General features: G+C 47.2%; 1 protein-coding gene across 1 annotated transcript; it reads right to left on the bottom strand.

The window, feature by feature from the left end:
- Window positions 1-1,669: 1,669 nt before the first annotated feature.
- GABARAPL1 (GABA type A receptor associated protein like 1) lies at window positions 1,670-10,894 on the bottom strand. The gene is made up of 4 exons (XM_080392334.1): window positions 10,661-10,894; window positions 6,912-6,990; window positions 5,839-5,957; window positions 1,670-4,411 (listed from the first exon to the last, which is right to left on the bottom strand). Exons 1-4 carry the CDS (start codon window positions 10,748-10,750, stop codon window positions 4,346-4,348), a joined length of 354 nt encoding a protein of 117 aa, XP_080248460.1. The 5' UTR covers window positions 10,751-10,894; the 3' UTR covers window positions 1,670-4,345.
- Between the last annotated feature and the right edge of the window lie 3,984 nt (window positions 10,895-14,878).

Here is a 14,878-nt window from a genome sequence, read left to right as displayed (position 1 = left end):
CTTTGAGCACAGGCTGACGTTCACATACGGACCAGGCAAATCACATTCAGCAAATGCACCTGCCTGCTGTTTCTTTCAGTGGTGGCACCGACACAAACATGCAAAGCAGCATGGCCGGTACAAACATCACTGATTCACCGATTTCCTAGAAAAGGGGGGAGAGGGGGAGTGGGAGAGGCCTGCTTAAACATACTCATAGTGCTTTTCTCCTTGAGCCAGCAGACAAAGCCACAACCTAGACAGCAAAACATGCACAATGTTTGAAGCTGAAATTCGAATTATTTCAGCTGACGGTATAAGCTTTTAGCCCTTCTTTGCCCATCTGGCTGGAGTCACAGCACCTTCTGCCATACAGGGGGGAGCTTGTTTTAGTCATGATGGTGGATACAAACACAGAAACTGCTGCTATGGGCAGGTTCTGAGTTTACCCGGTGCAGGATGAATTACCACCTCTCCCTCAGCGCTACCAACAAAAGCCCACACTATGCTTCCACCCTGTATGCAGTGGGGGAAGAGAAGATCCTATTAGGCCTAGTGACTTTTATTCCTACGAGTTTCAGTATCGTAATTCTTGGCTTCACTGCTGCCGGCTACCCTCTTGCTCAGTGCACAGCAGGGCGAGAGCTGGTGGTTGCTCCTTTGCAGCATTAGCACAGTCGGCTCCTGCCGCTCCGGCCAGCGGCACCCACACAAACTGCAGGTGACGAGGAGGAGGTGGAAGAAGCGGCACATTCCTCACCACTTCCCCAGATGACAGCACGCATCCCATTCCTCCTTGTGCACTGCTGGTGCCTGACGTGGAGTTACGGCGCTGAGCAAACAGCGTCCATCGGTCTCGCCAGCTCCCAGCAGGACTCCTTCCCTCTCAGTGCACAAGTATCTGCAAGATAACACAGCTTAAATCTGCTGCTCCTACAGGCTTACTTTTCAAGGAGTCCCAGATTTCCTTCTCTGCTTTTCCTACCTTTAGAGGGCCCTAAGGCACCGCGGGGCCTCCCCCCAGCCTCTGCCTATGGCTGGGAGTCCCACCTCAGCCTGAGCTGTCACCAGTGAGGGCTAGCAGCGCCCTGAGGGACACGGCTGGCAGGGCACCATGGCACCCACCCTACTGCACCCAGCAGGGAAGTGGGGCAGGCCCAGAGATGGTGGTCCAGCCCAGGCACCAGCCCCAGCCATAAGGTTCATCACGGTGATGAGGCAAGGTCAGGATGGTAATCCCATCTGCGGGCCAGGGCCAGGGTCAGGGATGGCGGGGAGCTGAGGGGAGCCAGGGATGGCGGGGGGCTGGAGACCAGCCCTGTTGCAGCATCGCTGGGACAGGGGCCAATAGCCCTTGGGGGACTGAAATGGGCTCCTGGGCCACTGGCAGGGTGATGAGTGGTCCTGGGGTCCTGGCAGGGACAGTCACGGCTGGTGGCACCCTCAGGGTCCTGTCAACTTGCTAGGACTGTTCAGGGCCTTAAAAAGGCAGAGAATGCCTCAGTGCACCCATTACTCTTCTTAAGACCTTCTGATGTCATCCGGGTCTAATTACAGTTCACGTTGGTGGCACAGCAAGACACAGCCAGGTGTGTCTGTGATGACATAACCAAAAAAAGAGAGAAGTGACTCGTCCTGGAAGACAGGACAGAGCAGATCTGGCATCCTGGGAAAAAGTAACAGCAAGAAGTTCTGGCAAAGCAGTCCCTTTATTTACAAGCCCACATTGGGAAGAAATGCTAGTCACCCATTTTGGACTAAGCCTGTGATTTTCAAATGCATTTTATTGATTGGCTGATTTAGCTCAAGTAGTATGAACTTTTTTTTTTTTTTTTTTTTTTTACAGGAACCTGCAGCTAACCAACACAAAAAAAGAATTACCATCATTACCTCGTACCGGACTAGCGCAAAAACAGAAGTAAATGCCACAATCCAGTTAAAAGAACCATAAAATAACTAAATTCAACTGTAAACTCTACATGTAACAAACAGCTGAGATTAGTCCCACACATGTCACTTACAAACCCAGCAGCAGGAGGGGAGGGGAGGTCTGAACACAAAACCAAGCACCCCAGATGCCAACTCTTTCTCCCCTGAGTGTGCCTAAGCACGGGCTCATTTGAGACAACACACAACCGCGTGCTTGGCAGCACACACATGAGCAAGTGGGACAGCGGCAGACAGATGCACACCATCTGCCCGCAACTTATCTTTTACCCTAGAAAGCCTCCTGGCTCTGTTCTCTGCTTCAGAACATTCAGAGCTTTCTAAAACAAGAGACCGATGCGGACCTGCACCCAGCGGATGTGAGAAGAGCCTGCTAAGTGGAGGAGAGTGGGCCAAAAGGAGAGGACTGAGCACTGCAGGCAGGAACTGAAGTTATCTAAGTTGGCAGTAGGTACAACTCATCCCAATGCATTTATTCCAGATGAACACATGATGGAACAACAAACCTGACATTCAGGATTAAAAACTGCGGATGCTAACCCACCCATTTCATCCTTTGTTCCCCCATTTTCTGTCTGCCCGTTACGATTGCTGTGTCTACATCCTCTGAGGTCCCTCCCTTCTCTCCCATTCTTCTACTTCCCATACCACACGGGCAGTGACCCTCCTGCCCCACTACGCTGCCTTCCCTGACCTTCACACAGCTCTGCCAGTGACTCCCACTTCACACTCACAGCCTGCTCTTTCGCCTTGTGTACCTTGGTGGAACAGTCAGAGAAGGCTGAAACCTGATTTCCCGTCTTCCACAATCATGGGAGCACTCATCTTGATTTCTCATTCCCGAGGAACACAGAGAACTCTGATCTAACTTCATGTAAACAGAGCAAACACCTTCAATTTATTTTGGAATCTGCCCATCTTCTTCATCCTTCTTGGTCCCTCTCTTAAATGTAGGAATGTTTACAGTAATTCAGGTCCAGTTCTCTGATTTTTAGGTAAGACCCCAGAATTTTGCTGAAAGTCAGCTCACTCTTCAAACCCCATCCCCTCATCAGTTACGGGAAAATCTGCTGTTTGTGCCACTGGGAAGAAACTGCTTTGGCATGACAGCGTAAGGCTTGCACAGGACAGCATCTATCTGGCACCTTTCTAAGAACAACATTGGCTTAAAATAAAATAATTATTCCCCTTCCCCTTTCCCTCTCGCAAAAAGTGGCACTGTTGTCCAGTCACAAAAAGCCAGCAAAACACACGTGGGAGCAACTAATTTCTTCCACTTGTGCATGTGGTGCAAGGGCTGTACAGGGATGAGACATGGAAGGGAAGGCTAAACCCACAGGACTTCTGCCATCTTCAATTCTGCAGAAGACTGGTACAAGGACAACACTGATAGATAATTTTGTTTGTTCAATAACAAGACCACTAGTAGTTAGTTGCCTTAATGTACAGCAAAGGAGGCTAAAGTTAGGTAGCAAGGAAAGAGGCTATCTAGGAACTGAACAGACAGTCTCAGCAGCCTCCAGGATCTGCCTCTGTGAAGTTCACTAAGAACAAATTTGATGAGCAGCCATGGTGGACATGTTTGGTATACTCAGTCCTGTCTCAGAGCTAGAGTAGGCTAGTAATTCTCTTGAGGTCCTTTCTAGCCATGTGCTTATGAGTTTATCAGTTGACTTCACTGAAAAGAACAAAAGGGTTGTCCCTAATTTTTCTGTCCAGCACTTGCAATTAAAGCAACAAAGGAAAAAAAAAAAAAATAATCCTTCCTTCTTTTCCCCAACCTTCAAGTCTCACAGCTGAGGAGTTCCCAGCCCTCAGTTAGCCCTTCTAATACTGATGGATGTGATGGGAAACACAAAACTCTTGGAACACTTCACAGGTAGCAGTTGGAGTGAGGACTGTCAGCACAGGACAGCCTTGTGTGGGCAGAGTGAAGTACTTCACAGCTCGCTAAATGCTCACAGGAGTGCAGCCCGTGCCATGGGCAAGGCGTAACAAGGTCAGTGTACAATACATGGCATGCCTTCTCCATCCAATGAAAGGGTTACACAAAAACGGCCATCCTGCCCAGTCACTCTCCTGGAGCTCCACCACACTGGCTTGTCCAGCAGTACTAGCTAAATACTTCCAGCTGTGGCAAGAGAAGACCTATGAACAGTGGAATCTCCCCATTCCAGTGCAGAACCCCTCGTTAGCCTTTCAGTTCACCCTTTCATACACTGTCCCCCTACCCTCCCTCCCCTCAATTTAAAAAATAATGGTTACAATTAATGCATGGAAGGTGATGGCATTGTGCATGTGATTCACTTCCAGTTCTCTTCCCTTCTTCTCAGGCATCCTCCTTCCTCCTCTCCAACATCCCTCCCCCCCAAATCCATTCCATCAGTCCATCTCGCCTGCATGCCTGAGGGGCTGGTGCTCACTTGCCATAGACGCTTTCATCGCTGTAGGCCACATAGAGAAAATAGTCCTCCTCGTGGTTATCCTGCAAGGGGAGAAAGGGAGAACGTAACAAACCAAAGCTTTGTAACTCACTATATGTGGAAAAGCCCAACCAAGAGATCACTGTAACAGCAAGAGGACATAACCTCTCTTTTGTTATTTCTCCCCCTTTACATTGAAGGCTTCACTTCCTCATACCAAACAGAGTGTACAGCAACTCCCTTTCCCTACTCCCACAGCTCTACTCCTAAATTCAGGCATGTCACCCTTTAGGATACAATGAATTTACTGGAAGACTCATAGCCCGAGTGTGCTGCAGAAACACCTTTGTTGCAGGCTGCGCAGCAGAATCTCAGCACTGGTATGGCCTTAAGATCAAGAGGAGAGACCTGGCATGCTTTAACAAGTCAAAAATCACATCTAGATAGTTCATTATTTGGTAAATACGGTTATGATTCTTGCTTTTCAGAACACTTTGACAAATGGCTGTGTTTCTAGTCCTGTTTTACATACGGGAAGTAAAGTTGAGATGTTAAGTGATTACATGGACACAAAAAGTCTGCAGAGTGCCAGTAACAAGTGTCCTGATCTCAGCTCTGCATAGCTAGACCTTCCTCCTACATGTCCAGATTTGGACAACCTCCCGCACATGTTAATCTTACAATAACTTCACCAGTCCAATTACAAACTGTCCAGTTATTGTCAAAAGGTGACAGGTCAAACAAGGCTCACAGCACCATACTGGAGCTCTCCTATTAAAACATGCTAACACAACAGAAGGAGAAATCAATCCAGGCTGTAAACCAGCCACGATATAATGGCTATATAACTGAGGAACATCCATCTGATAGGGACAGAATATGCCTTTAAGATCGATCAAATAACACTGCTCAGTAGAAATGCTGGGTAGCAACGTTCACAGGGTCCTACAAGGTCCTCAAATACACAGTACAAGTGATGAAAAAGTAATTCTGAACGAAGAGTTAAGTGTTCCTTGACAATGTATTTATAGACAGTTGGTTGCCCAGTGATACTGTTCTTTTACTTACTAAAAGGAAATTTCTTTTGTACAAACAGGAAAGCTAGTGGGTATGTTCTGCCCACACCCTACCCCAGCTACAATCTTTCCTCTGTACATAAAGTGGTTTATTTCAATACTTTGTTAAAGTAGTAGGAGAAACATACCACTACTGAGGCAACTATTCACCACCTGATACACCACTGACTTTCAACTAGCAAACAATCAGTTAAAATGATGAGGCTCCCTGGGCTCGCTCCTCTTTATAATTGCAGGATGGAACTTCTCTAAACAGATGACATGATACAGCCCAGGCCAAGAGGGTCCGTGTTCAGGCATCTGTGACCAAGCTGCATACACTGCCAGTTGAGTAGCACTCAGTTGTCCTTCAGTGACGATATGCATTCTTCTGGACACTCCAACAAAAGGAGAAAGAGATGGGCCAGGCTTACCTCATACAGCTGGCCCATGGTAGCACTGGTGGGAGGGATGGTATTATTGACAAAGAAGAACAGGGCATCTTCTGGCCTCAGGTGGATCCGCTTTCTGATTAAGAAGTAGAATTGGCCAACTGAAGAGGAACAGAGGAGAATGCCTTAGATGCAGAAAGCACGTTTTGGTTTTTTTGGTGGTTTTTTTACTCTAACCATAGTGGTTTTCTTTTGATGGTGGAGGTCACATACTGTATGTGAAAAGTAGGGAAAAATGGACAATGCAGGAAAGAAAGCAGTAACTTCATGATTGTAATCACATTAGCTGCCAATCCACTCTGAGCTAGCAGTTTCTCAGGTACATGCCTCAGACCATGTACCGTCTAAATCTACACTCCACCTACTTATGGTATGAAATACTCTATTGTGGGGAATGGTATAAAGATCCCTAACTAGCTTAACCTTCAAATCCCACAGATCAAAGACTACTTAGAGAATTTAGACTTGGTGTAAATGTTCACACTATTGCTAAAAAAAAAATTCCTTACTATTTGCTTTAGCTATGTTGCACAAGAAAGTATTCTGCAATCCATTATATACTGCAAGAAAAATAAATGCTGTTTCTTTAACACATTCATGCTTTCAAATGAAAACAAATGTGATCACACACAAAATGGCCATGACCACCAGAAAAGGAACTTTTTAGCCATGACTCCGACCACAGGGATGGAAAACAATGGGACTATTTCAAGAACTTGTCTCTTCCTGCAACAAGGATACAGCCTCCAGCAACTCTGCAGCTATGTCATTGACTGATGATTATGCTACTGTCTATGATACACAATTCAGTCATTTTCATCATGGCTAGAAGTCAGCTGTAACACATGCATGTTAGCTAAGTCAGCAGGGTACCTCAGAAGATCTCAGAGCATTCTACATGTTGTAAGGGACATAAATGTAACAGGGCCAGCCAGCTAAACTGGGGTAATGATCAGATGTTGAGCTTGCCTGTGTATTTTCTTGGTGCTGATCATAGAGTAAAAAACACTTCTGAAACCTTATCACTGAAAAATCAGGAAGGTAGACTTTGTTACCTGTGAGGTCAGAAGGCACAAGATACTTCCTTTTGTCTAGATCGGGTACTCTGGCTTTTGGTGCTTTTTCCACAATTACCTGGAGAGAGAGAGAGAGAGTGAGAAAGCACAAAACAACCCACGAGCGTCATAAACCTGAAAGGACCAAAAAGCATCAGTGCAAACGAATACTAGCCTTTGAGACAGATGGTGCTACCAAGCCTTTAGAAATTTGTTAATTTTGTAACAAATACACAACGTTAAAAAACAGATAGGTGAGAAGAAGACTTAAAATCACTGGCAACAGCTATGCTGGGAGCCCAGGACTGCAGCAGTCAGCACAGTGAGTAAAAAATGGAGACTGGAACAGACATAAAAATAAACCATAATGGCCGAGAACAAAAAAAAAAATCAGGTCACCTTGATGGTCCCAACGCAGGTTAATTTTGTATGAAGGAGCTGCCAGGAGGCTAATACATGAACACAAGAAGTATCACAAGTAAGTTGAACTGTTTCCAGGTTACAGTTCCAAACTGCCTGGCACAAAATCAGCCCTGCTCCCAGTAGTCCCACATCCTAATTTCCACACTCACCTATATCAAGTGCCCTAGAATGAAGCAAAGAATTAAAAAGAAACTACAGCTCATTGGGGAATGTTGTTTGTTGGGTTTTTTTTTAAACCCCAGTTCTTCAGTAGTTATATTCTACTCTGAAATTCTTATCCTTTAAGGTTATTTTCCCTAGTTCATATAGTTATGGACATTTCCTTATTCATATAAATATATAATAATAAAAAAAACATGTTACCATCTGGGCAACTGGACCCACAGAGAACTTCGACACAAAATACTAACCCTCATTATACTCTAATGTCATTATGACACAGAAAAATATGAAGCTCTGCAGCTTTAAGGTCAGACTGAGAGATCTGCTACAGGAAATTTCTGTTACCAGAACTAGGCAAAATGTTTACCTCAGAAGCAAGGAAGTATTCCAAAGTGACCTGAACTCCTTTTGTGAAAAGCCTTGGAAACCTTTGGAACTACTGGGTTTGTACAGAAAAAACCCTGCAGGCAGTTTTTTGGTGACACATATTTTTGAACTGGTAGAAGATTATTACATCATTCAGTCTATGTGGCTTGCTGTTCTGCAGAAGCCATTTTGATCATCTAAACAAGAAGCTGGATTTTCTGAACCTCCTCAACTTTTTACTGTTATACCCTATAACTGTAAATACCCCACCTGAGACGCTACTGAGGACTAATTTCCAAGGGTTCTACCTCCCACAGCTCTGTAGCAACCCAAACCAGCAACTCTATGTGTTGTGTAACAGAAAGGGCTGAGCTGCTGTGGACTAAGCCGCCTTTGGAAGCAAAATGGAGTTGTCACATCAGTGAGACACTATGCCAGAGAAAAATGTTATGATGATGAGCTCGGTGTATTTAGGCTGGACAAAGTGCCATGCTAACTTGGCTCCTTCTAGATCCAAGTCACGTCACACCACAGAGGTGCTAGATTGGACATCTCTTCCCTGTGCTCCATTGGGATGCTGCCAACACAGTCAAACCCCCTGAAAAAAAATCTAAGTTTGTTTTTAAAATAGAAACATGATTGTCTCTGCTACTTCAAGAACTTCAAGCGTCTCAATTAGTACAAGGCATTCAAGCTCTTTCAGGCAGTTTGCGGTAGGACATGCACTTCTGTACGAGATGCAATTGGGAAATGCTACGAAGGAAGGACCGTTCCACAAGCTCATTGAACAGGTGCAGGCTGAACAGCAAAATGCACTTAGCACAATTTTCGCCCACACATCCAATAAGGCAATATCTAACGCAATAAATTGCAGTGGAGAGAAACCATTAGCTCTTACCTCCAATTTCAAAAACTATTGACAAGCAGAACTGTTTGCTAGCAGCACTGACACGACCACCCTGACCCAAAAGGGTAGCTTGGTCATTAGATAATAAAGGAAAAGAAGCCATGCTTATGATGAAGAGGTGCGTGTTGGGGCTTCTAAGCCCCTAGGAAAGAATTAAATGGGATCACTGAGCTTAAGAGAGATCACCCTCTTGCAAAGGGGCAGGGGAAGGATGGAGGTGCTCTGCTAACCTGACCATCAGCTGTAGTCAGTATGCCTGATAACACAGCTATCTCTTCTGAAGCACCAAACCCTTCACACACACAAACCTACAAAGAAAATCCAAAGGGCTGATAGAGATTCTCTGTCTGTTGCTGCTGGGTGGTGACTGTGGTAACGTGGGACTGTGCCAACAGTATAATCTCAGCAAAATGCTGAGATGTACCAGGGTGCTGCAGTGTAGGCAGCCAAACGGACGTCATCTTCAAGGATCCTGCTCTCGGAAAGGGCAGAGACAGAAATGATGTAAAGAACAGTTGTCTGCTGCGTTTATTTGCTCCACATGCAGCTATAACAAAAGCCTACCCATGACAATTCACATCTGGGCCTCGCCATGCACCATTTTCATTTATCCTTACCTACAGCACACCTTTTTATTCTGGTCCGGCTCTCTCCATAAAGGTCTGCCAACACCCCCCTAACTTGACCTCTTGCCAGGCTGGGCCTGGTCCTGGGCTTCTCACACGTCTCTTCCAGACTCATCTATCACAATCTGCTGTACGGTCCACCACATTCATCCTCAGTTTACAGCTTGTCTCACTCCTGACCTACCAAGCCCTCTGCGGTCCCCATCACGGGCCACAGAACCACACACACCTCACCACCGACTCGCTGCATGCGCAACCTGCTACACTATGCCAGGGGTCCCAAAACCTCCTAGGAGAAATGCAAATACTGGCCTCCACGAACTTTTTGCAAGTCCAGCTGAAGGCCACTCCCAAGATTAAAAATGGTGTTAGCCTGCAGGGAAAATGCATGGTGTAACTGCTCGCCCTTGTCCTCAGATTTATGGGAGCGCCTAAATTATTTTGCGGGCAGTACCCCTGGGCAGCAAATCTGGAACAGACCTCTCCAGCGGGGACGGAAAGAACGAACATTTGCAAAACGTTTATTAAAAAGGAACCAAAAAATATATCGCTATTAATTTGATTCGTCATTTCTTTTCCGCCTATTATTATTCGGAATCATAAAGCTAGAAGTTTTCCACAGGCACTCCAAAGGGACATAAGGATGAGGAAGCAAAGTTTAGCTGGATGACCTCGTTTTCCAAGTAATGTTTTCTCCACAGGATGATTAAACAGGAGGGCAGGAAGACGGAGAAGTATCATTTTTCTCTCATGCAAAGCAAAAGGACAGCGCAAGGCTGTATCCAAAAGACAGGCCAGAGGAAAGCAAAACACAAATAAAGGGAAAGGATCAGGTGACAGGGATACAGCCCTTGTTTTCAACGAAGAGCACCCGATTAACCCACTCATTGTTCTCCTCCATTTTCCCGGAGCCGGCGGTAAGCTCCCCCCCGCTCCCGCCCCGCCCCCACGCACGCAGGCTGCCCGAATTAGCGGCATTGCCGCCGGCCAGGCACTGCGGCTCCCAGAAAAAAGGGGGTACTGCCCCCGCACCCCCCCGCCAGCACAGCCCGCCCCACGGAATAAGCAGCCACAGTTGTGCGCTAAAGAGAAAAGCGGCCTGGAATCTGAATCAGATCGTCAAGATCGCAACCGTCTTGACGAATCTCGTTGCTTTTGCCTTAAAAAAATAAAGCAAGAGGCAGGCGACGAGGAGCACAAAGGCGCCGAGCGCGGCGGCCGCCAGGCAAGGCGAGCAGCCCCGCCGCCCCCTCCCCGCCACTCACAGGGACTCTGTCGGGGTATTTCTTCCGGATTTTCTCCCCTTCTTTTTTCCTGTACTCGAACGGGTGGTCCTCCTTGTACTGGAACTTCATGCTGCCGCGCTGTCCCCTTCCCTCCGAGGGCTGCTGCGGCTCCCTGCCTGCCCTGCGGCCGGGTGCTCAGCCAGCCCCGCACCGGCGCAGCGCGACGCCGAGCCCTGCCGCGGGAGCGCGCCGCCCGCTGCCGGCAAAGTGCGGGCTGTGACGTCACGGGGAGGCACCCCGCCCCCACCCCCCGCCGTCTGGGTGCCGCCGGGGCGGGGGCTGTCGCTGGCTGCGGGCGGGGCTCGGGTTTGCGGGGTGGGGGTGGGGGCAGGCACACCCGTCACGTACCGGGGAGGGGGCAAGAAGGGACGTGCCCCCTGCCAGCCCGCGCGTGTCGCCCCGCCTGCTGCGCGCGGTGGCGCGTGTTTTTCTTGCTACATTGGTTTATTGCGCGGCAGTAAATAAATAAGAAATAAATAACCATAAATTAAAAGTACTATTTTTTTTTTTTTAATTTAAAAGGCAGAAAACTAAACACACCATTCAGCAACAACGTCCCCCACTACCCCCCCTTCCCCCCCCCTCCGGGTGACTTCAGGGGTTATAAATACAACGTGAGCAGGCACGTAATCCAGCCGGGGCTGCGGGGGTGGCTGCCCTGCTCCTCCTTCCCTGCCGAGCGTGGGGAGGCTCCGGGGAGGGGAGGGGGTCCGGGGGGGTCCAGGGCTTGATGTTGCCTGTGTGAGGCTGGAATGCCTCTGCTCGTCCGAAACGGGGGTGGGTGAGGCTGACCTATTCTTTAAGTGGCTGTGAGACCTAAGACCGAAAAGCCACTAGTTTTCACGACCATCCCTGTTGCTACCAGATCTGGATTATTGCCTTGTTTGTAACATCTCAGCTAAACAACAAGGGGCAGAAAGCGTGTCGTGTAATGTGCCAGACCAGATGCACGTTACAAACAGCAGACAGTTAAAGGGAACTGTCTGCAAACAAGCCAAAATAGCCGGCCAATTTTAGCCCAGTTACTCAGCTGATACATACTTGGAATATCTTTGTTTTTTTTTCCTAGGAGTAGTTGGGCTCACAATTTTTCACTGACCGCAAAACAGAAGGTATTAATGAGTGGATCAGCATGCTAAAATCAGCACAAAAATTAATTGCTGCTACCCTGGGGGCAATGCATGGGAGTGTATCAAATTCTCTCTTTGCATGCCTCAGCCAGAGAAGGAGAACTTTTCCAAGGATGATCTTTTATTTTTATAGTAGTTTTAGCTGTGATAGTAGGAGCTGGGTGGGACAGCAGACTGCCTCAGACGCATTAGGTGGCGTTCCAAGGCCACACCAGTGGGCAGAGGTGAGAGGACCCAGGTTTCCTGTATCCGATTCGACCCTGTGCCAGTGCATTGACTCAGAACAAGCAAGGGTATGAAAAGTCATCGTTCCTGCTTTCCTGGCACTCTGCTTTTACAGCGTGATTAGAATAGAAAAAAAATCCAGACTACAGCAAAGAGTCAGTTTGAATCCTGAAGAAATTGAAGAGCAAGCTTGATGCTCCTTAATGATTAAAACAGGATTAGGGGAACATAAAGCCCAGGTGTTTTTCTAGAAGTACTCATATAAATCCTTTAGGCGGACCCAAGAAACTCATAGGGCTAGTGCCTTTATGTACTGATACACACACTTGAGTTGCCTGCAGGGTGGGACTCATGCCGACACCTGGGGGATGAAGGGCCTATTGCAAATCCTCACAGCAGAACTGGGTGTTAGCTTCTGCCCAGCTGGTTCATATACTGGTGACCACCCACTTCTGCACTCAATAGCACACTGTGGCTTGAACTTAGAGGCCTTTTGGTAATGCTCCCTCTCCAAGCCCTGGTGCACTGTGATCTCTCATTTTGAACATAAGTAGGAGAGATACGGAGGAAACACATTTACCTGGTTGCAGATACAGTCAGATGGTGGCAGCTCCTAGATCATCTTGCCTGGCACAGGAGTGTAAATGGGCATGGGACAGAAATCTCAGCTACACTTACAGTGTAGATGTGTGCGGCTGAGCCTGTCACCTTAAATGGCTTTTGTGGCCAATGGCAATAAATAGGCACATTGCAGTGGAATTTTTCTCACCTGAATCATGACATCTACTTTTGGATGGCCAAAGTGTGCCCCCAAGAACTCTGGCAGGTACTTTAGTGTCTACTCATTATGGTGTAGTGTGACCACCTGCACAGCTCACTGGTCAGCTCCAACAGGTGGACACCCAAATCTCTTAAGGATAGAGTGGCCCACAGTGGGAATGGCGTAGATTGGTGTGTCCCAACCTTCACTAGTTCATGTAGATAAGGTTTATACAGGAAGCATCATCAACTTATTTCTGTCTGTCCTAGGCCATGTGAACATTTCCCTATGTTTGCAGGCAGCATCAGGAGACCTCAAAAGGGTGAGTCAGAAGGAAGGCATTATTTTTGTGCAGTGCCACAAAACAGCCTAGACTGAAGGAATCCCAGAGTTTGGGGAAAATTCTGTTTTCATGGCATTGCACCCTTCTATAACACCTGACTCCTTGCTTCCTAACTGCCTGCAGCATAGCAGTTGCTAAAGTGTATTTAAGGTCTGTACTGATGCAGATGCCTCTTCCTCAAGGACAAAAGAAAGGAAATTTTCTAGTCTATTTCACCCAGGCCACAACACATTCTGGCAATCTTAACAGACTGATCTCCAACTCTTGTTGTCCTGTAAATTGCTGTTTCCATTTTCAGGACTGTACACAAGGCAGCTGAGCTAGTATCTAGTTTGTTTTTCAGTTGACAAATCAGAGAGGAATTTCAGGGTTCTTTCCTGGTCTGATGCAAAGACGTGACCTGCAAGTGCATTGCTAGGTGACTTCTCCCCCAACAAACCCACGTGAGCATCATAAATCTCCTTACTGAACTCTTCCTGCCTTGATGATGCAGCCCTGGATATGCAGCCACAAGCTGTGCTCCTCCCACTTCCCTGCTTCCTCCCCATCAGGCACCGAATTCCCAGCCCTCTCCTCCAGCTCAGTAATAACAATAACATCACTGGCACAACAGCAGGCAGGAAGATGATACATGCAGAAGCAGTGACAAACAGCTAATCATCTGACTTAAGAGTTCTTATTAAAATGTCAACCCATGGGCATGTGACAAACCTCACATTCTGGGTCCCTGTGCTAGAGGGAGGAACTGGCGGTGGGGCTGGCTGGTTTTCCTACCTTGGACTGCCAGCACTAAGTGGTCCTTCACAGAGTGTCAAAACAATATAGTCTTTCTTAACCTAGAGTGTCAGAACAGCTCTGAGCACGTGATGTATTACTGTGTCTGCAGCTCACATAGGCAGCGGTTCACTCTAAAAGGGATTCCCCAAGCGCTGCCAGTGCTGTAGCTGTAGAAGCAGGAGATAAAAATATTTGTGCAGAATCTGGGGGCAGGGTTTGCAGCCTTGTGCTGTATGTACCACAACAGTGTTGCAGGGGCACTGCTGGGAGCTCTGCAGTGAGCTATTGTGAAGTGAAGCTAGCTTAGGTATCTAACTGGCTAAAATTTTGTGAATTAAGGATAAAAATATGCATTATTTGCCCCATGTTTCTTGGACATGTCATCTAGGTGGATGTCTCTTGTTCAGCTACTGTTCAGCTACCTATAGCTCTGGACTCCCTTAGATATTTCTTTCATTAGTACCTCTTCTTGGCTACTTACTCCATTTGTGTTATCATAGGCTGACTTTTTTTTTTTTTTTTTTTCTCTTTAGTGTGGATTCAGCTTATCAAAGCCTCTATGGTCAGAACATTTCTACTGTGTAGTCTGAATGGTAATTAAACCACAGAGGGTGTGATGAAGTCACTTGTGATTCTGCTCTGTTTGATGTCCATCCATGGCACAGTCCTTGACTGTTTTTTCTCCTGCACCACTCCTGACTGACTGGTCACCGGTTTCATTTGACGCTGGATCTATAGCAGCCTCAGAGCAAGTATGGGCACATTGGCCCTGGGTGAGGACACAGGGTTAGTCACTCCCATCAGACAATGGCTAATTGTGTAGATGTTTTCCTTTCCTCTAGGAAATAGCTCTGTGTTGTCTATGCTGAACTGCCGTCTCACTGCTCTGTTTTCTACAGCTTCTTACTTTTTTACCAAAAAAGCTGCTCATTCCTAATTGCGTGGCCCACCCTCAGCTCAAG

This window comes from Falco punctatus (genome assembly GCF_963210335.1).
Source record: "Falco punctatus genome assembly, chromosome: 6".
In the NCBI taxonomy this organism is placed as follows: Eukaryota; Metazoa; Chordata; class Aves; order Falconiformes; family Falconidae; genus Falco; species Falco punctatus.
This window is presented reverse-complemented; position numbering and strand designations above follow the sequence as displayed.